Below are 21,450 nucleotides of genomic sequence, written 5' to 3' on the forward strand. Positions count from 1 at the left end.
CCCTGCGGATGACATCATTGATGGCATGATGCCTAGAAAAAAGCGGCCAAGTGCGAGTCGGACTCGCCCATGAAGGGTTCCGTATTTAGGCGATTTATGACGTATTAAAAAAAAACTACTTGCTAGATCTCGTTCAAACCAATTTTCGGTGGAAGTTTACATGGTAATGTACATCATATATTTTTTTTAGTTTTATCATTCTCTTATTTTAGAAGTTAGGGGGGGGGGGGGACACATTTTACCACTTTGGAAGTGTCTCTCGCGCAAACTATTCAGTTTAGAAAAGAATGATATTAGGAACCTCAATATCATTTTTGAAGACCTATCCATAGATACCCCACACGTATGGGTTTGATGAAAAAAAAAATTTTGAGTTTCAGTTCGAAGTATGGGGAACCCCAAAAATTAATTGTTTTTTTTCTATTTTTGTGTGAAAATCTTAATGCGGTTCACAGAATACATCTACTTACCAAGTTTCAACAGTATAGTTCTTATAGTTTCGGAGAAAAGTGGCTGTGACATACGGACGGACAGACAGACGGACAGACAGACGGACAGACAGACAGATATGACGAATCTATAAGGGTTCCGTTTTTTGCCATTTGGCTACGGAACCCTAAAAACGGCCCGCGCACTTCATGCAGCTAAGGCCATGGTGACCGTCTTCTTCAACCATGACCCCACAAATGCACCAATGCGCTTCGCACACCTTACACCCCAATCGCAAGGCAACCGCGATCCTTAAAGAATCGTTATCTAAAAGTGTGCCTAGCGAGGGGGAAGGCAATGCGTGTAGCCACGCTCCCGACTCAACCCTAAAAGCGGCTTATTATTTGAAGTCAGATTACATTATTTTTGTGTGAGAAAGTCTTGAGTGCAGGATCGCAGGAAGTTAGATGGACCCCGACTCTTAGTATGAGGGTACCTCCTTTGGTACCTCCGGTGCCCGGCATTGTAGTGCGCCCCGTACGTCGGACTACGCCCGACGCATTTAGTGTGAGGGCACCGCCCGGCATTGTGACAGCGGGAAGCGACTTTGTTTTATTTTATACTATGTAGTGATGAAAGTGGACAACCGACACCGACTTGCCGTACAAACGCACTCCCCATTTTCTACTGGAGATTATCATTATTGAAAATATTTGGACACAATGTGTAATGTGTATGTCAACCACATCTACATAATATAACTATGTATATGTCCGCTCGTTTGATTTTTCCGTTTCTTTAAATTATAATAAGAGTTAAGAGCATTTAAAAAATGGTATGAATTTCGTTTTTCGCTCCTAACTCTTATAATAATTAAAAATCGAAACAAACACACGTTTATATTTTATTTCAAAAGGAAGGCTTGGATCACTTGGATGCAATTTATTTATTTATCGTATGGCATATCTATACATGTCACTGCATTATAAAATTCAAATTTAAAGCTAGAGTTCTTAAAATAATCCAAAGCCGTGGATATTTTTTTGGATGCAATGTAAATAAATTATAATAATAGTTTGCATTTAAACATAACAGGTTAAAGTCGTCACGTGACCTAATAAAATACTCGGAATAAAGGAATTTTATGTCACTACCTGTGAGTTTTAGTAATTGACTTCCTGTATCTACTATAATCTTTATATTAATGTCACAGCTGTTGGATCTCCAAATAAATAAAATAAATAACTAAATAAAATAAAGTAAGGATTCAAATGATTCTTCACACTCCTAGATTTGGTTAAGCCATTTACTTGTTATGATGGAATGAATAAACTATAATAGCATAGGTATATATATTATACATCCACACACCTGCTACTCGTGTTTACAGATTCGCACTCCTTTTCCTCACAACAACATTACAACCTATTTCGGGCAGTGGTTTTTTAAAACAATACAATATCAAGATAATATAATAATTTAACAAATATAATAATTTTTAAAGCTGATGATAGAGCGTGGCGACTACGGAGAGTAGTAACGCGACTATGGGCGCAGAGAGCGTGACGGAGCCGTTGCAGGCGTCGCGGCGCTCGGCGGCCGGGCCCAGGCACGCCGCGTGCGCCATGAGGTGTGGCAGCTGGCTCTGCTCGTACAGCCCCGTGAACAGCGCCTGCGCCGGCCCGCGTGCGAACACCGCCACGTCGTCACCGCCGTGCGTCTCCGACTCGAGCGGTACCTCTGCATGTGTTTGCCAAGCGACCGCCTCTGCAATTAGAAAAAAGACTTTATGTGCAACGACTCAACCAGGTAGGTATACAGATGAATGATGGATGATGTTTAAGGTAAATGATGGACTTACGGAAAGTATTGTCACTAGTGACATCAGCACGTCTTCCATCGACGTGGTCACGGTAACCGGGCCCGTTGGTGTAGGAGAGCGTCATGTAGGGCACGTCGTCGTCGCCTATATCGTCAGACGCGCCGAGGATGTCGTTGCCGCGGCGCGAGTAGCCGTTGTACGCCATGACGTGCGAGTGATCCGCCGTGAGCACGAGCAGTGTGTTCGCGGCCGGCAACAGCTCATCGGCGCGCTGCACCGCGTCGGCCAGCGCCAGCGTCTCGTCCAGTGCGAGGTGCGGCATGTTGTCGTGGTGGGCGTGGTCTATGCGGCCGCTCTCGACGAACAAGAAGAAGCCGCGCGGGTTCTTGGACAGCACGCGGATGGCCGCCTCCGTCATTTCGGCCAGCGTGGGCTCGTCGTGTCCCGCCTGGCGCGCCTCCGCCGCGTACTGCATGTGGCCGCTCTCAAACAATCCCAGCAGGTAGTCTGGAGGGTTGCTTATGGCGTCGAGCAGCTTGGTGCGGTTCCAGACATAAGCGTGCGATTGTCCGGCCTCTTCACGCTGCGCGCGCCATTCCGTGACCAAATCGCGTCCATCCCAGCGCAGGCCCGGTTGGTCCTCCTCATCGTTAGTAGTGTTCGGTCGGAATTCGCGTCGACCTCCGCCCAAAATCACCTGCAACAAAAATACCATCAAAAATAACAGTGTCGATAACCTCACTTCCTGAACCTTCATTAAAAAAAGTTATGTACAACAATTATACACTATTCTACGTTTAAGGAAATTTAAGTGATATACTGACCTGGAACTTGTTGCCGGGATGAGAGTTGACGAGCTGGTCGGCGATGTCGGGGCACTGTGCGGGGTCGTGGCCGGCGGCGCGGACCTCGCCGTCGTTCTCCCAGCCGCGTTCGGCGATGTTGGCGTACGCGCCGGCCGGAGATGCGTGCGTGATGCGCGTTGTTGTCACGATGCCTGCGGAGTGACAAAAGATTTGGTAATCATATATAGCAAAGACGGCATACCTCTTAATTATGATGAATATTAATTCAACTGATTGCAAAAGTTCTGACCGGCGCTGCGTCCGTCGGCGAGCGCCCACGCGGCGATGGAGTCGAGGTGCGTGGCGGCGTCGGTGGAGGCGGCGCAGTCGTAGCGCGGCACGGCCGCCGTCACGCCCAGCGTGCCGTAGTTGTTCTTCACGCCGCACAGGTATGCCGTGGCCGTGCACGCCGAGTCCGGGATCTGCTTGTCCACGCAGTACGTCTGAAATCATACAACTTATTGTAAACACGGAGGCCAATTAAAAAGTACATTTTTATATCAAAATTATGTCATCTTGGTATCATTCGCCTTGTATTGTATTTTGTTCATACTTGTTTATACATAGGGGAGACCGGGGCAAGATGAACCTCGGGGCAGGACAGAAAATGTGCTGTTGTGCGTGAGTTACGCACGATATTGAGCTAATAAAGTGCCATTAGTACCATTTTAAGTCGCGGTTCACCGGTTAGTGGAAAAACACGAGTTCGTTCTTGTTTTGGCTGTCAAATGTCGATGTATTATGAAATTAGTAAGCATGTTTTTACATTTTTTTCAGGCTAAACAACGTTAAGAAAGATCAATTTATTTTATTTCAGTAGCACGTGTGTGTGTCGCACTGCTGGGCAAAGGCTTCCCTCACTCTCTCTCCAATCCTCCCTGTGCTGAGCAAGATCCCGCCAATCCTACTGGAATGCATCCAAGTCGTCCCGCCAATGCGATGCTTTCTAGTTACGAGTTGCGAATTACTTATTCGCACATGTATCGTACAACGTTTTACAGTACATACCACACCTATTACTGTAAAACGTTGTACGATTACGTGCGAATAAGTAATTCGCTTAATTTCCGCACTTGTAAATATTGTAAACTAGCTGTGCCCGCGGCTCCGCTCGCGTGGAATTCGGTCTGTGTCAGTAAGCTAATTCATCCCTAATTTCTCTTTCTCTCCCCTGGAGGCGGAAATTAAAGATAAAGATAAAGATATTTATTTGCAAAAATGTAGTGGTAAATATAGTAGGACAGTAGACAATTAAGTGCGTACATTTACTTAAAGAAGCATGCAAACTTTTCTTATTAACTAGGTAATTGAAGTAAAGTTGACAGATGGATACGATTAGCGGACTGAAGTCCAGATGAAATATATTTTACAATTAGGTAGGTACGTAGGTAAACTAAACACTAAACAAAACTACACTCCAAAAACAATAGTTTTTTCGTCCTTAAGAGTAGGTACACAAATGACACATGAAACCCTGATGGGCGCAGCAATCAGGTAGATATGTAAACAATACTAGTCGTTTCGAGCATAATTTCATCAATTGCAGGGTGGTTGAATAGTAAATATTCTAGAATTATACAAATAAGTAGGTATGTAAATTTTTCTTTCGCACCGAAACCGTGGTACACAACAAGTACGATTATGTAAAATGGATCAGCTATATTTACTCGCAAGTAGGTATTTAGAAGTTAGACCAGCGTACCTAATATTTATTTGCTGTTTACTCATTTTCATTAAAATACTCCTGTAAGCTGTAATGACATTTTTTGATTAAGTATTGTTTTAAAGTTTTATTAAATATTTTTTCCAATTCGATGTCTTTTATTTCGTTAGGTAAATTGTTATAAATTTTTATGGCCATATTTTGTGGGCTTGTGCTATGTAGTTTCAGATTTGAGTTTGTTGTCTGTATAAGGTTATTTTTATATCTCGATTCGTATCGTCTAGGTTGGTCAGCAATTTTTTTAAATAGAGCGGGGTATTTACGTACAAATTTGCAAATTTCAAAGATATAAATTGAAGTTAAGGTTAAGAGTTTAAATTTTATGAAGTAGGGTTGGCAACTGTCAGGGCAATAGATATTTGCTAATATTCTTACGCATGTTTTTTGGAGAATAAACAACTCGTTTGCATCTGTGCTATTCCCCCATAGGATGATAGAATATTTTAACCATGAATAGGCGTACGCGTAGTAAGCTGCAAGGGCAGATTTTAGGTCAGTGGTTTTTTTTAGTTCTCTTAATGCATAGGTGAATTTAGACATTTTATTTGCAATCTTTTTTACGTGCGCTTTCCAATTTATATTGGAGTCGATATCCAAGCCAAGAAGTGTAAAGCTATCAACGCATTCTAGTTTTATGTTATTGTATGAGAAGTCTATTTGTAACGGGGTTTTTTGGTAGGGCCTAAATTGCATTAACTTAGTCTTTGAAAAATTTATTTCTAAGTTATGATCGTTCATCCAGTGAGTTATATTTGTCAATATGTTTTTTAGATTTTCGTTAAGATTTTGGTCATTTAGGCATGATGTGAGCACGGAAATATCGTCAGCGAATAGTACGCAATTTTGATTTATTATTTTTGGGAGGTCGTTTATATAAATCAAAAATAGCAAACATCCGACGACACTTCCTTGAGGGATGGAATTCTGTACGTGTTGCACATCAGATTTGACGTAATTTATACTACCGGTTTTGTAATCGATACTTTGTAGTTCCACGTATTGTATTCGATTTTCTAGATAAGAGGTAAACCATTTATGGGTTATTCCTCTCACGCCGATCCCGTATAATTTTTGTAGAAGTATTTGATATTGAACTTTGTCATAGGCTTTGGACATGTCTAATAGAATTCCAATGGCATAATGTTTACTATTAAGTATATCTAGTACTTTCTGCATATATGTATAGACGGCTAAGGTGGTCGAACGGTTTTTCCGGAATCCATTTTGGTTGTCATCGAAAATCAGATATTTTTCACAAAAAGAATAAAGGCGCTTGCAGATGGCTCTTTCGAATATCTTTGATGATGTTGGGAGTAGTGAAATGGGTCGATAGTTACTGGGGTTAGTTCGGTCTCCTTTCTTTTTGTATATAGGTTTTATTAGGGCGGTCTTTAAAAGGTCCGGGAATGTCCCCTCAGCGAACGATTGGTTAATGAGCATATAGTAAGGGATAGTAAGTTCGTCGGCACATTTTTTTATCAAAGCAGGTGATAGTTCGTCGATTCCAAAGCTATGTTTATTTTTTAGAGATTTTATTATGTAATTTACTTCTTTTAACTCCACCGGGCGCAGATACATGGTATTGGTGGTTGAGTTGAGCACAGGCCGGCCGCGCGGAGGAACCGTGCCTGTATCCCCGCCAGCCGTCCCCATCCCCACCGATACGTAATAACTGTTGAAAGCATTTGCAACCTGTTTCGAATCCGACGTAAGTTTATTACGGATCGACAACTCGATATTATGATTGTATCTTTTTTCATTTTTGTTTGTGCGTTCTCTAATAATTCGCCACATAGATTTTCTTATTCCAATATTAGACGTGATTTAAACGACACATAGTAGTAGGCGTATAACGGACAATTCAGTACTACTTTTGTATTTTTACGTACTTGACTGTACCTATCCAAATCATGTCCATGGCAAATATCATCCAATTCTGTCCTCCAGTCAAATCAGTCTAAGCATGAAAAGTTAAGAAATATACACATAGAAATACATACTTCCTAATTCCTAACAAAGTTTCGAATTTAGGTCGAATATTACTGCATTTGTCACCCTCTTTTCACTTTCTCCTCTCATCTACTCAAAGGTTAACTGGAAGAGATCCCTCAAAGGGATAAGTTCGCCTTTGTACTTCTTACTAATTGTATGGTTTTTTTAATATGTCTTTTTGTACAATAAAGAGTTTATTACTACTACAAAGTTGGCTTAACCCTTAAAATCGTATTAAAAACGCGAGCGTAGCGAGCGCGAAATTTTTTTGACAGAAAAATGAGTCAGATCAGCCGCAATGGTTTATGTGAAATTTTGGTGTGGATATCTAATGCGAAAGCCGAAGGCCGAGCTCCATGTAGGGCCGAAGACTCGAAGGGTCCAGGCTGTCAGTGCTTATACACAGAACAATAGTATAAGTGTTTAAATGCGAAGGCCGAAGGCCGAGCTTCGCGTAGGGTCGAAGGCCCGAAGCGTCCAGGATGTCAGTTCTTAAGTCGTAGTAGTAGTCGCTCGGTAGGGTGCCCAGAATGCCACCTTTATCAAAGTAGGCTTAACTTTAAAAGTGAAAAACGCGAGCGTAGCGAGCGCGAATTTTTTTGATAGAAAATAATTGAGAGAGGCTATGTCAGGCCGAGCTCCATGTAGGGCCGAAGGCCCGAAGTATCCAGGCTGTCAGTGCTTAAACACAGAACAATAGTATAAGTGTCTAAATGCGAAGGCCGAAGGCCGAGCTTCGCGTAAGGTCGAAGGCCCGAAGCGTCCAGGATGTCAGTGCTTAATCACAGAACAATGGTATGAGTGTCTAAATGCGAAGGCCGAAGGCCGAGCTCCGCGTAGGGCCGAAGACCCGAAGCGTCCAGGATGTCAGTGCTTAAGTCGTAGTAGTAGTCGCTCGGTAGAACCTTTAAAATCGTATTAAAAACGCAAGCGTAGCGAGCGCGAATTTCTTTTGATAGAATAAAATGTAGAGAGGCTATGTCAAGGCTATGTCATATGGATACAGCCGCAATGGTTTACGTGAAATTTTGATATCTAATGCGAAAGCCGAAGGCCGAGTTCCATGTAGGGCCGAAGGCCCGAAGCGTCCAGGCTGTCAGTGCTTAAACACAGAACAATAGTATAAATTGCAAGTCCCAAATTGTTTGACATTTACAAAGACATATAATTTATAAAACGTTCGCGTTTTGAACACATATTTAACTCACATTTATAGACGGGCCTATCTTGAAACTTATTTTATTACCTTTATTTACCGACGTTTAGACACAGGTTTCACTGGTCGTGGTCGCGGCTAACTGATGTCCCAACAAAATGTCAAAACAGAGATTTGTGCAACTACCCGACGAAAAGTGTATGAAAAAGTTTGGGGTAAACATCATATTTTCAAACCACCCACTTCACATAATGTTAATTATTGTCAATAGACCCGCGATAGACCCGCCTATAAATGTGATTTAATATGTATTTGCAAACACGTTTGACATTGACTAAGAAAAATGTTGTTTTTTAACAAAGTACCTACACAAAAAAAAGTTTGCACCACTTTCTTAAGTTAGCACCATAAGATTCAGGTGCAAACATAACTTAATTGAGTGTAGTGGCCACCCCCCCTTTTAGGGGTTGAATTTTTCTAGCCTAAAATATGGCCAGGGATTTTCTTGACAGATTAGTAAAGTTTTCATCAAAATCCGTTCAGCCGTTTTCACGTGATGCGCGGTCAAATAAACAGATAAAAAGACAAACAGACAAAAATTCTAAAAACTGTTGGAACGTGTTCTGTTATCGATTCTAAAGTATCCTCAACCAACTTTTTTTCGAATATCTTCCATGTACAGACTTTCGACCCTCTTCAGCTTTATTATATGTATAGATAACTGATTTTTATTGGTGTACGCTGTTAATAATAATGTAATAAGATTTAAATCCAACGACGTACCTTAGCAAGTCCAGTGACAGGAAAGTGCTCGTAGGAAAGTCGCTCCTCCTCTCCAGTGCGGCCGGCGCGCTGACCGCGCAGCGTGCGCGCCGGCGCCAGCGTCGGCACCGACAGCCCGTCGCCCAGGAACATGATCACATTTTTCGCCACGTCGTCATAAGTGGGTTCCGTCAGTCGCTCGTCGATGGCGGCGAACGCCTCCGAGTACCAGTAGTCCGCGCCACGTTCGGCCGCGTCCGGCGTGGCGGCGCGCGAGCTCCCGGCGGCGGCGGGGCGCGCGGCGCGCTCCGGGTGGTAGCGGTCGGCGCGCGCCGGCAGCAGCAGCAGCAGCGCCAGCGACACCGACAGCGCCAGCAGCGAGGGACGCATGTTGCGAGGTGCGAGGGCGGAGAATGCCTCTTGACGCGCCAGAGGTGGCTGAGCGAGTGCACCTCGCGATTGAACACAAAACTTTATTACTTCTCGTTTTATCTTATCGTTCCAAAGTGGTATCGAAACTCTTACAGCGATAGATTATCGCTCACAGTACTGCTGGAATCCGATGCATATTGATTTCGAATTTAATTTTACTTTTACATCATTCGCCCACTCGTACACATATACATACGTGTGGTTTGAGCTAAATTTATAGAGTTATTGTTATAAAAGTACCTACATTTTTAAATTCTTTATCTTACGCCGTGCCTGAGCCTGGTGGTTCGTGGTACTTATAAAATATATTAAAAATCAGGCAGTAACATTGTCAAAATTGGTAGTTTGGTTAGGTTAATTAGGATACCTCTACATAACAATCAAGTCGATAAATAAAAACCAGAACAAAATATTTTAGGGTACACGCAAATTGAGGATGATTTTTTAACTGTTACAATGTCATTGAGTTTTTCTTTATTGATTTAAATGCCATCTAGTGAGTTTCCCTCTAACTGGTAATAATATAACTCGAGTACTAACAGTGATGTGCTTAGGGGTTTCAAGTAATGCGACGAAATAACTTCCGACCCCGTCCTCACTATCATAGACCTTTATGATAGTGAGGGCGGGGTCCCGTTGTTTCCCATAAAGCTTTAAGTCATAATGCATTGTTTGTCATATTATCATCAATATCTGGGTGACTGGGAGCTTCGCTCGGAAAACATAAAAAAACTCGAAAATGCGCGTTTTCCCAGAGATAAGACCTAGCTAGATCGATTTTTCGCCCCCAAAAACCCCCATATAGCAAATTTCATCGAAATCGTTAGAGCCGTTTCCGAGATCCCCGAAATATAAATATAAATAAACAAGAATTGCTCGTTTAAAGGTATGTATTATGTATTAGACTACATAGTATAAAACAAAGTCGCTTCCCGCTGTCTGTCTGTCTGTATGCTTAGATCTTTAAAACTACGCAACGGATTTTGATACGGTTTGTTTTTAATAGATAGAGTGATGCAAGAGGAAGGTTTACGTATAATTTGTTAACCCGTGCGAAGCCGGGGCGGGTCGCTAGTTAGTCATTGTACGGGTCGTACATCTGAGTTGATATGATTCTTGATGGTTGATTGCAATCTTGATGGAAACACTGATTTCGGTATATGTATTTATTGATAACCAAGGTATATAAGTAAGTACTAGCTAGGAGCACGTATAAACGTAAACTAATTCATAAATCGATGTATGGCGTAATCGCAAATACAGCAATTATTATAAAGTCATTGTATTTAATGCTGACGCGAGAAATGTGCGATGCTTGCATTGTACATATTCCCGGCCAGGAGATGAGAAGTTGATAAGAGATGCTAAGATATTTTTATATAAAACTGATTGTTATAGTGAGATAATTTGAAACTGAATCAAATGATATCTAAGTTGAATTAAATTATTTGATAGAAGTAAATCCCCTAAACATAGAGGTAGAGTTGAGCGCAGTTGCCGCGACGCGATGATCTTGTCTCTCAGGGGGTTGTCCACTGTGGTTGTGCTCGGTCGCTGATGGGATGGAGCTGCGCGATGTGGATGACATCGAGGTTGGTCTGCAACCGCTCTCCCGGGGGGCGGCGGCGGCGGCGAAGAAGGAGTGAGGCGCGCGACGAGTTGGCGGCGTCGAATGCAGCGACGCACGTACAGCGCTGCTAACACGATGACGATGCCCATGACCACGTAGATTACTGTGTAGTGATGCACGTCGTGGTAGTTGATTCTGTCTGATAGCGCTCCCTCGTTCTTCATGTGTTCGATTTGGTCTTTGATGACCTTGAAATATTTGTCATTGCTTTCAAGACCATTTGATTCGCCTTGTAAGACTGGTACTGTTAAGTTTATAACGTTGTTTATGGAGGGCACGTCGAATTTAACAACGGTTGCTTGTGTTTTGATGTCGTTCGAAAGTTTCTTCTGTGGAAATATGGTAAAGGCGTCTCCATTTAACACGCACTCTGTTTGAAGGGTTATGATTCCTGCCTTATTTAGATGCTCGGCCTTGACCTCCTGTCCGCATATGATTCTCGCAGTACATTCGTCACAACAAAAGAATAGGTATGTATTCATAGTGCTTAGTTCCGTCCATATGTTGTGGCAAGTGTCAGAGTCAGCTGAGCACTCGTTTGAAATTTGATCGGCAATGCAAAGGTGTGAGTCAGACTTCAGTTGATAAATTGGACCTTGTAGCGTACAAATAAGAGTATTAGAATCGTAGTGCGAGCATTTATTTACGGTTTCATCCAACATAGGTATATACGATTCTTTTTTGATATTTATAGCCACTTGATCTGCTATAGGTCGTATTTTGATCATATTTTTTCCAACTTGACGTGGAATTGATATTAATCTGAAGAGTTCGTACACATCTTGAAATACTAAGGGAATCTTGATTTCGAAGATAAGGTACTGGCGGGTCATTTTTGTTCGCACCTTCATTAATTGATATAGTTTAGGTAGATCGGTGTTGATGTTTTCGCAGGGTAGAGTCAAATCATTTGGCATCTGCCCGGCTATGATATTCAGCTCATCTTTCAACTGTTGTGGTGTCAAGAGGTGAACGTTGAATTTGCCATAAATGACGTTAGCCATGGTGTCCAATAAAGTGTCTTGTATGCTTTTCAGGTTCACGAGTATGTTATTAGCGATGATTGATGACACGGTGATTTCATTAATTTGAGTTGATTCTTGAATTTCGGTGGCCTGTTTGTTAAGGCTTACCTCGATGTTGTTTATGTGTTGGTTGAAAGTTTTGTGCTGATTTTGCATTGATGTTTCAACTCTCTTTAGTAAGTTGGCTTCCGCTTCTATAACCGAGGTTTGATTCCTCCATAATTGTGCCAAGTGTTTTTCATTAGCTCTGGTCAGGTCGATGTCCTTCTGATATTGTTCGGCGAATTGATCGTCGAGCACGCCGAATAGGCTGTGAGCGATGTTACCAACGCCGTTGAAGAATGCCCTCTTCTTTCGTGGTGATTCGACACGTTGACCGAGTAGCATGCTGTCGTAGTATTTTAATTCCGAAAAGGCATGACGCAGTTGATTGAGTACGATGTTGCACTGTTGTTTATTTTTGATGGCGTGACACATATTTTCCAAGTGCTTGATGTATTTGGAAAATAGTTCTGATCCTTCCCAGTATGGATTGATGTCATAATAAACTACAAGTTTCCACTCGTCTCGGGCCAGTTTCATATTTGTTATTTTATCAAAGTAAATGCCTTGTCCCTCTTTGAAACGTGATACGTCATGAGCGCATTGCGCCGGCGATATAAATAACATGAACATCATAAGCGCCATAGTGATGTAACCAATAAGTTTGGATTTTGCTGGTTTTCTTTGATTTGTTTGTTTTGCAGGGGGCGTGGCCGATGAATCTTTTTTCTGTTCTTCACTGGTTGATGATCCGTTTTCTGATACTGGCAGTTTTGACTCCGGTAAGTCACCCATGAGTTGTGATAGTTTTGGAGGTTTCTGCTTAAGGCACGTTATGCAACGGAGTAGGAGATTTTTCGTAGCTCTATTACCTCCTACAATCCAGACTGATTCTCTTAGCTTGGAGTGTGTGAGATTGGCGGTTCCGTGCAAAACAGCTTTATGTGCTTGATCTATAAGCAGCTCCGTGAGGCGACCTCTATGTGGAATGATAACAGGGTGCTTCATTTCCCAGCTGATGTGTGCGTCATGAAGTCGTCCTCGAACGCGTAGCATTCCATGTTGATCCAGGAAAGGTCTTAATTTCAAAATATTGCTCTTTAAATCCACTGATTGATTTGTTTTCAAATTGTTGATTTCATTTGCAAACTCTCTTTCTTGCACGTACTTAATGATTCTATTTTTAGCGCTTCTTAACTCGTCAGCTGTTAGGTAACTCGAGTTTTGCTGACGCCGCGAAGCCACTCGTAGTATCCATGCGAGCACGCGGGTGCAATGTGTCAAGTTGCTATGCTTGCTTATTAATTCATTGATAATGTCCCCGTCGGTTTGTTTACATGTTACCGCGTGGCTTTGTTTTGATGTTTTAACCTCTTGATCCGTAGTGAATGTGGGCCTTTCTTGATTTTCACTGTACGATGATAGCCATTTTGGACCATTCCACCAAAGAGGATGTTTTAATAATTGCTGGGCCGTGATTCCGCGACTAGCGCAGTCGGCCGGGTTTTCCTCGGACTTCACGTAGTTCCAACAAGTCGGCGGTATGATTTTTGTAGTTTGCGTAACCCGGTTAGCTATAAATGGCTTCCATTTGCTAGGTTCGCCGTTTAGCCATCCCAAAACTGCTGTACTGTCAGACCAGCAGACCAATTTGATTTTGTTTTCTGATAGGGATTGCTTGACCTTCTCCATGAGGGCTGATAGAAGTAGAGCTGAACACAGTTCTAATCTCGGCAAGGTCACAGCTTTTTTCGTCGGTACGAGTCTTGATTTTGCTGCTATCAGTACCGGCGGCGGCGTTGATTGTTTTTCATCGGTAGGGATGACACGGCAGTAGATTGCGCACGCGTATGCTTTAGTCGATGCATCGCAATACCCGTGTAGTTCAAGGTCTTGATTCTTGTAGGTATTTAGCCAACGCGGGATTTTGATATCTTTGATAGTTTGTAGGTCTTGTGAAATTGTGTACCATTCCTTCTTGATATTATGGGGCACTTGATCGTTCCATCCGATGTCATTTGATATGACATTTTGAAACAGTAACTTCAATTTCGTGGTTACTGGCGATAGCCACCCCAGAGGGTCGAATACTTTCGCTATACTTGACAGTAACTCTCTCTTCGTCATTGTGATCGATGTTAGAGTTGATAGCGGTGTAATTTTTAGTTGAAAAGTGAATAGATCTTCCTGCGGGTGCCAGCGTAGACCCAGAGTTTTCGTTGTTTCTTGATCTTTGAATTCGAAAGCTTGTTGTTGATCTTGAGACTTGCTAGCTCCTTGCAGTAGTTCGGGTGTGTTTGATGCCCATTTGCGAAGATTGAACCCTCCTGATTCTAACAATTCAATCAAATCTTGTTTCATTTTTTTTGCTGATTCGAGATCGTGACAGCCGTGTAGAAGGTCATCCATGTAAAAACTCTCTTCTACGACTTTAGCCGCTTCAGGATAGTTGTGGCGTTCGTCCTTGGCCAGCTGTCTTAACGTCATCATGGCTAACCAGGGGGCAGCCTTGGTGCCGTAGGTTGTGGTAGTCAATGCGTATTCACGAAACCTTTGATGTTCATTGTCTCTCCAAATGATCTTCTGATATTTTTGATCTTGAATGTTTATACCAATCATTCTAAACATTTTTTCTATGTCTGCAACGTACGCGACCTTATATTGTGTCCATTTAATGATGAGTGACAATAAGTCGTGTTGTAAATTGGGTCCGCTGTACATGATGTCGTTCAGACTTGTCCCATTTGATGTTTTGGAAGACGCATTATACACGACTCTAAGAGATGTAGTTGCTGATTCAGGCCTTTGCACGCAGTGATGTGGCAAAAAGCACTCTTGTGTCGAGTTGGGTGGCCCGTCGATTTCGTCTGTATATTCGCGCATATGGCCCAAACTGATGTATTCTTGAATAAACTTCTTGTACTCTCTCTCGATGTTTTGATCCTTTCGAAACTTGATCTCGAGGTGCCTGAATTGTGCTATGGCAATGTTCTTTGAGTGTCCTAGAGCATTTTCCATCTCTGGCTTTAACGGCAATCGAACGACGTATCTTCCGTCTTCTTGTCGAAATGTAGTTTCGCGATAGAAGTTTATACAATGTTGATCTTCTGATGACAAACTTGATGCTTCATTGATGTCTTCTATGGTCCAGAAGCGTGAGATATCAGTCATGTTGTTGACGACGGTGCAGCATTGATACGATGGCAGTGGGACCTTTCCGTTTATGATGTACCCAAGTTTAGTTTTCTGAGCTACAGGAAGGTCGTCGCCTTTTATTATGGTACCATTTTGGACGAATTTAGCGTAGATTTCTGTTCCCAAGATTATATCGATAGGGCGGCTGATGTTGTAATCCGGGTCTGCCAGTGGAAGTCCCCTTAAGTACGACAGATCGGGTTTGATGAAGGTTTGATTCGGTAATGGAAGAGTGAGTTTATTCATGATATATAACTCTCCGTTAAATTGAAAGTCACAATGCATTGATGACATGGTGACGTTTATAACGCCGTTGCAGGTGTTTCCAGTAATGCCGAGGCCATACATAGTGTCGTCACAGCTTTCTCGGGGTATTTGTAGAAGTTGAGCCGCAGCCTCCGTGACATCTGTGCTCCAGGATCAATAAATGCTCTCAGAATGTGATAAGTTCCATCTACTGCCCTTGCTTTGATGAGGGCGGTTGGTAATAAAACTTCTATATTTTTATTACATTCTTGCGTAATAGTTGCAACAATTTTCCGTTTATTAAGCAGGTCGGAAGTGTCTTGTTTCTGACTGTAGGCATCATGGACGAGTGTATTATGTCTTTCCTGACACGTGCGGCATCGACTTGTTGAAAAACATTCCTTATCGTAGTGATTGTAAAGGCAATTTTTGCATAAATTCAAACTTGCAATAATGCTCCGTTTGCGTTCTGGCTTTGCACTTTGAAATGTTTCGCAATTAAATATGCCATGATTCTTATTACAAACTGGGCAATGTTTTCTTTGATAATAGCTTGATTTAACATCATTTGATTTATTTTGTGATAATGATGAATCCTTTATGCCTACAAATGATTTGTAGTAAGGTTTTCTTGATGTTTCTGATTGTTGGGATGGTTTTGGTGTGTCCAACTTGCGACGGCTTGCTTCAAATGATGTAAACTTCATTTCTAGGAAATCTAGGAATTCCTTTAAGGTCGGCAAGTCACGTGGGTTCTTTAATGATTCGACGTACTCCGTATGACTTTCCGCGTCCAACTTTTGTGATAAAATATGGACTATAAGCGGATCCCATGACGAGGTGTCTACGCCGAGATTCCTGATGGCGTTTAAGCACTCGTTGGTGGTGTCATGTAAACGCTTGATTTGTTGATATGATTGTTGTTGCATTGTTGATAGCGACAGCAGGTTATTGAGGTGGGCGGTGAAAATTAGTTTCGTGTTGTTGTACCTGTGGTTTAAGATTTCCCAGCAGGTTTCATAGTTTTCTGAGCTGATGTTGAGATGTTGAATAAGTTTTTCAGCTTCACCTCTGACCTTGTTTTTCAAAAATTGCATCTTTTGTGCGTTGGACATGGAGCGATTATGATGTATGGCTTCATTAAATAGATCCTTGAATGAAACCCACTGTTGGTAGTTCCCACTAAACGGCGGTATGTCCATGACGGGGGTTGATTTCTCACGGTGAGCCATGGACCATATTTTCGAATTGATAGATTTTTTGATGTCTTGGAATTTCTTCTCATATTTGTAGAACGTTTGATTATAGGTTTCGTCGTCTTCGAGAAATTCACTGTCGATATCCCAGTGCAGAGTGTCAATGGTTGCCCAACGAGACTGGACTGATTTGAGTAAATCTTCCAATTCCCACTTTTCATTAATCGTGGAGAGGTCTATGTAATGTAAAGTATGGGCGAAGGCCTTGAAGTTGCTCTGTTGTTTTCTCATCTTCTCTGACAACTTGGCAGCATCGACGCTTGGTTTTTCGGTGAAATTGAAAATAGGTGGAATTGCGAACCCTGGATTGACTGGAGTCCGGATGGCCGTCGTTTCTTGATTCTCAGATCGTTGGTCTTGAGAGACGGCGCGGCTCTGGTGATTTGATGGCCCAGGGTGCACTTCTTCACTTTTTGTATTTTCTTCGGCCCAATTGGGCATTGCTGACGAAGGGTGTGATAAACGTTCTGCCGGTTTCGGTGAGATTGGCCTAGGTCTCGTTGTTAGAGGAGCGCTTTTAGCTGTTTCCAAATGATCTAGCAATACAGACCTAGCTGATTCGTAGAAGGTTTTGGTTTTGTTATAAGTCTTTTCGGCAAAATAAGTGCAATCCTCGTTCTGGAATGCTACCAGCCTTGCATGATTGCTTTGAAACTCTTGCCAGAATCCGTCGAGGCCGGTCAACTTGTTATTGATGTTAGACTCAGTTCGTCGGCTTGGACCATCTTTTTTGTAGTTCTCAAATAGCCTGTTCATATTGGCCATGAGCTGATTTTGATCATTGCGAATCGCTTCCATTTCCTTTTCTGAACTCATCTTGATTTATTGATAGGTAGTTGAGTAGATATTGATAATAATAATAAGTATTAATCAACAAATAATTGACAATACTGTGGCCACTGATATTTGATGTTTGATAATGATATTGATTTCCTGATTTAAAATTGATGATAATTGCTGCAGCACTGATAATGATGATCTTTCAAGTTCGAGGTTCCCCTTACTTGGCTTGATAGTAGACGTCTCTTGATAATCTTGATATCTTCGATGATGAACTGATGCTGTTCTCCGATGACAATGAATATAATCAGGCTCTGGATGACTCACAGCGCCTGTTCAATCCGCACGGTGAGACCCGCTTGTGGGAGGCCGTTTGGACGAAATCACTGTCACAGTCACTGATAACTTTGAAGGACCAAAAGATGTACGGGTCGTACATCTGAGTTGATATGATTCTTGATGGTTGATTGCAATCTTGATGGAAACACTGATTTCGGTATATGTATTTATTGATAACCAAGGTATATAAGTAAGTACTAGCTAGGAGCACGTATAAACGTAAACTAATTCATAAATCGATGTATGGCGTAATCGCAAATACAGCAATTATTATAAAGTCATTGTATTTAATGCTGACGCGAGAAATGTGCGAGAATATGCTTGCATTGTACAGTCATAAAACTGAAACCGTTAACATTTCAGATTTTTCGTTAGGTTATCCTATAGATAGGTTAGATCAGGTTAGGTTTGTTTTATGGCAATCCTGAAAAGTGACGCGTTTCTGAATGAAGAATACATTCATTCTTCATACATCATGACAGTTTTCAATAAAAACCTGTTATATACAGAGTGACAGCTGTCAAGAGAAGTCCTGTAAAAAATCGCTGTTCATAATAATATTGATATATTGAAACAAACCTTGTTTATCACGTCCTAAGTGTACGATACTTGAAGCACTTAACCTCCAAAACATGTGCACATATTATATCCGACGAAATGGTGAGTCAAATGAATATATTATCAAATAAACACTTCGCGACAACTCACGCACACATATACAATCAGAATTAACGAACATATTTTGAAAAAGATCGGCTACTTTCGTTAAATAAACTGACAATCGGCACTGCACGGAACTTGACATATTATCTATCATAACAAAACATCACAGACTACTAAACCTAGACAAGTGAGAATACCAACCTACAGGATCAAATTACGTTCCAGTTTACGCATCAAGGTTTGACAGTATACGTCTTTGGTACCAAGTTACTACTACAGATGTCAATTCTTGGGTATTAATGCTACGTAAAATAGTTTGAACCAGTATTAACTGAATTATTAGATAAATTAAGTTACATAATGGATAAACCACCACGAAAGATAACCAGATCGCAAAAACATGTATCCGCCAGCAGTAAAAAAACTGCTAATGTCCCTCATAGTGATGATGAGGGTCCTCATGACCATTCAAAATGCTTAAAAATAATTAGTGACAAAGATAAACTGGTCGCTAACTTAGAAATAGAAATAAATGAACTTAAAAACAAGCAAAATGAACAGAAAATAAATTATGAGAAGATATGTGAAGAAAATAAATCATTAAAAATATTAATTAAGGACAATGGCAAGAGTGACAGTAACTTAACATTAGATATAGGTAATTTTGAAACTGATAATTTGGAAATACTAACACCATTAAAAACTAAATTAAAGAAAACCGAGCAGCAGAATATGACTCTAGCTATGCGTATTGAAGAATTAGAGGCACAAAACTTTGAACTGAGTAAAACAGTAGCAGATCAAGACTCTGTTAGAACTACTGCTTTTCTACAACAATTACCCATGCAGGACTCAGAAAACGACTCTAAAGTAACGAATAAAAAAATTACCGTACTCCTTAAAAGATTAAATAAAATAACACAGGATTATCAACAACTGCAAAAGAAATACAAAGAACTAGAAAGTATAAAATTATCATGGCGTTACACACAAAGATCATTGTATAAACTTGAACAAAAAGTGGACAACATTTCAAAACTGATTACCGAAAATAGTAAATGTACCATAGAATCTGCTAACATTGATCAGAGACAAGCACATCAAGATTCTGAAAGAAACAAAAACGTTCAAACATCAGAGGAAACATCCGAAAATCAACAAACTCTTAATAGGAATAACTTTACAAAGGCTAAACCGAGATTGTTAATCTTGTCAGACTTCCATGGAACAGAACTATCATATACTTTATCTAAAATTCGGAAAAGAGATTACGACATATATACAGATGTAGTTTACTTTGGAGCAACGTATAGGATTCTCCAGAATCTCCACGAAAAGACCAAGGATTTTACAAAAAATGACTGTGTAGTGATATTGTGTGGCGGCAGTGATTTTGGAATTAGTAGTACTGATAGGGTTGTAGAACAATTGGATGATGCGGTTAAATCATTATCTCACTGTCATGTCATAATATGTTCAATACCTAATAGTGTTAATTGTAATGCAGTTAGTTTTAATAATTATGTAACCAAAATAAATTTAAGACTGACAACATTAGTAGATAAATATCAATATTTGCAAGTTAAAAGTATAGATGAAAAACTTCTGGACATAGACTATAAGACTGACGGATACAAATTAAATATGAGAGGGAAGTACAAAATTGCAATAGCTTTAAATGATGCATTAAAAGTTATAAATGAAAAACATTATAATAGTCTTAATTTTTTATGAGTACGTTTAACTCGCTTCCATATAACTCAACAGAACACTCCGTAATGCATTTAAACATTAATCGCCTTAGGAACAAGCTATTGAGTCTAGAAGCTTTTATAGAATATGACCTCATAGCTAAACCTACCATTATTGCTATTACAGAGACTTGGTTAGAACCAGATGAATATAAATCGATTTGTCTTCCAGGTTATCAGGTAGCTACTGAAACGAGTCGCATTCTCACGCGAGGTGGAGGGACACTCATATTTGTTAGAGAAAACCTTCGAAATAAATTCAAAGTAATGGATATGTCTAAATTTAATTTGGAGAAAACATGTGAAATTTGTGGAATCACCATAAGCTTTAATGATAACACTTACCATATCTTTGTTGTATATCGTTGCCCACAAGGTAATCCGGTTTCATTCATAGAAAGGTTGGAACAGTTCTTGTGTAATTTTAATAAACACAACATTATAGTCTGCGGTGATTTCAATATTAATTTATCCAACGACAAATCACTGGTAGCTAAGAAACTCATACAAACATTTCTAGAACATAATTTGAAATTGACAATCACTGAACCAACTAGAACTACACAAAAGTCGGCTACATTAATAGACAACATATTTACAGATTGTACAGAGACTGAATCTGTAGTCTTACCTTGCTCGTTTTCGGATCACGATGCTCAGGTAATTTTTATAAAACAACATAATACTAACCAAAACGGTCCACGAAAAATGGTGATGAAACGGCATTATACTAAAGCGTCTAATGTTCAATTTCAACAGGATTTGAATGATATACAGTGGTATGATATTTTCCAATCAATAGATTGCGCGCAACAATTAGACAAATTCTATGACATTATTAATGGTTTGATAGATAAGCACTACCCCTTAAAGAAAACATATGTTATACAACAGTCCAAAAAATGGTTAACCAAAGGCATTAAAAAGAGCAGTAGGAATAAACGTCAGTTGCATTTAAAACTAAAACGAAACACTCGAGACGAAAATCTAAGATCACATTTCAATTTATATCGGTCTATATTTAAAAATACGCTTACTACGGCCAAGAGACTACATATCAAAAATTGTATAAAAAGAGCTAAAAATAAATCAAAAACGACTTGGCAAATTATTAAAACAAACACCGGCAAATCTAAATTAACAACTAATGACAAATGGGTACTAAAAAAAGACAACACAACACTGCAAGACCCTACGGCGGTGTGTAACACTTTTAATGATTTTTTTGTAAACGTAGGCTGTAATTCAAAACATGGATCTACCAACACAATGCAATACAAAGAATTTCTCTGTAAAAAACACGTATGTAATTGTAAATCTATGTTTCTACGTCCAATAGATGAGATAGAAATAATTAGGATT

The 21,450-nt window shown here is 40.5% G+C and overlaps 1 protein-coding gene across 1 annotated transcript; it reads right to left on the reverse strand.

Moving 5' to 3' along the window:
• Window positions 1–1,927: 1,927 nt before the first annotated feature.
• On the reverse strand, window positions 1,928–9,081 carry LOC134654267 (membrane-bound alkaline phosphatase-like). The gene is made up of 5 exons (XM_063509733.1): window positions 8,751–9,081; window positions 3,347–3,539; window positions 3,076–3,248; window positions 2,291–2,948; window positions 1,928–2,196 (listed from the first exon to the last, which is right to left on the reverse strand). Exons 1-5 carry the CDS (start codon window positions 8,880–8,882, stop codon window positions 1,928–1,930), a joined length of 1,425 nt encoding a protein of 474 aa, XP_063365803.1. The 5' UTR covers window positions 8,883–9,081.
• Window positions 9,082–21,450: the final 12,369 nt, after the last annotated feature.

The sequence above is a fragment of the Cydia amplana genome, chromosome 14 (assembly GCF_948474715.1).
Source record: "Cydia amplana chromosome 14, ilCydAmpl1.1, whole genome shotgun sequence".
Lineage (NCBI taxonomy): Eukaryota > Metazoa > Arthropoda > Insecta > Lepidoptera > Tortricidae > Cydia > Cydia amplana.

Bases quoted from the DNA above. Each gene is read 5' to 3' on its own strand.
- LOC134654267 (XM_063509733.1), bottom strand. From the start codon at position 8,882: ATGTTCCTGGGCGACGGGCTGTCGGTGCCGACGCTGGCGCCGGCGCGC. The intron at 3,249-3,346 runs GTCAGAACTTTT...GTCACTCCGCAG, and splicing joins CGCCGACGGACGCAGCGCCG to GCATCGTGACAACAACGCGC. The intron at 2,197-2,290 runs GTAAGTCCATCA...TTCTAATTGCAG, and splicing joins CACTAGTGACAATACTTTCC to AGGCGGTCGCTTGGCAAACA.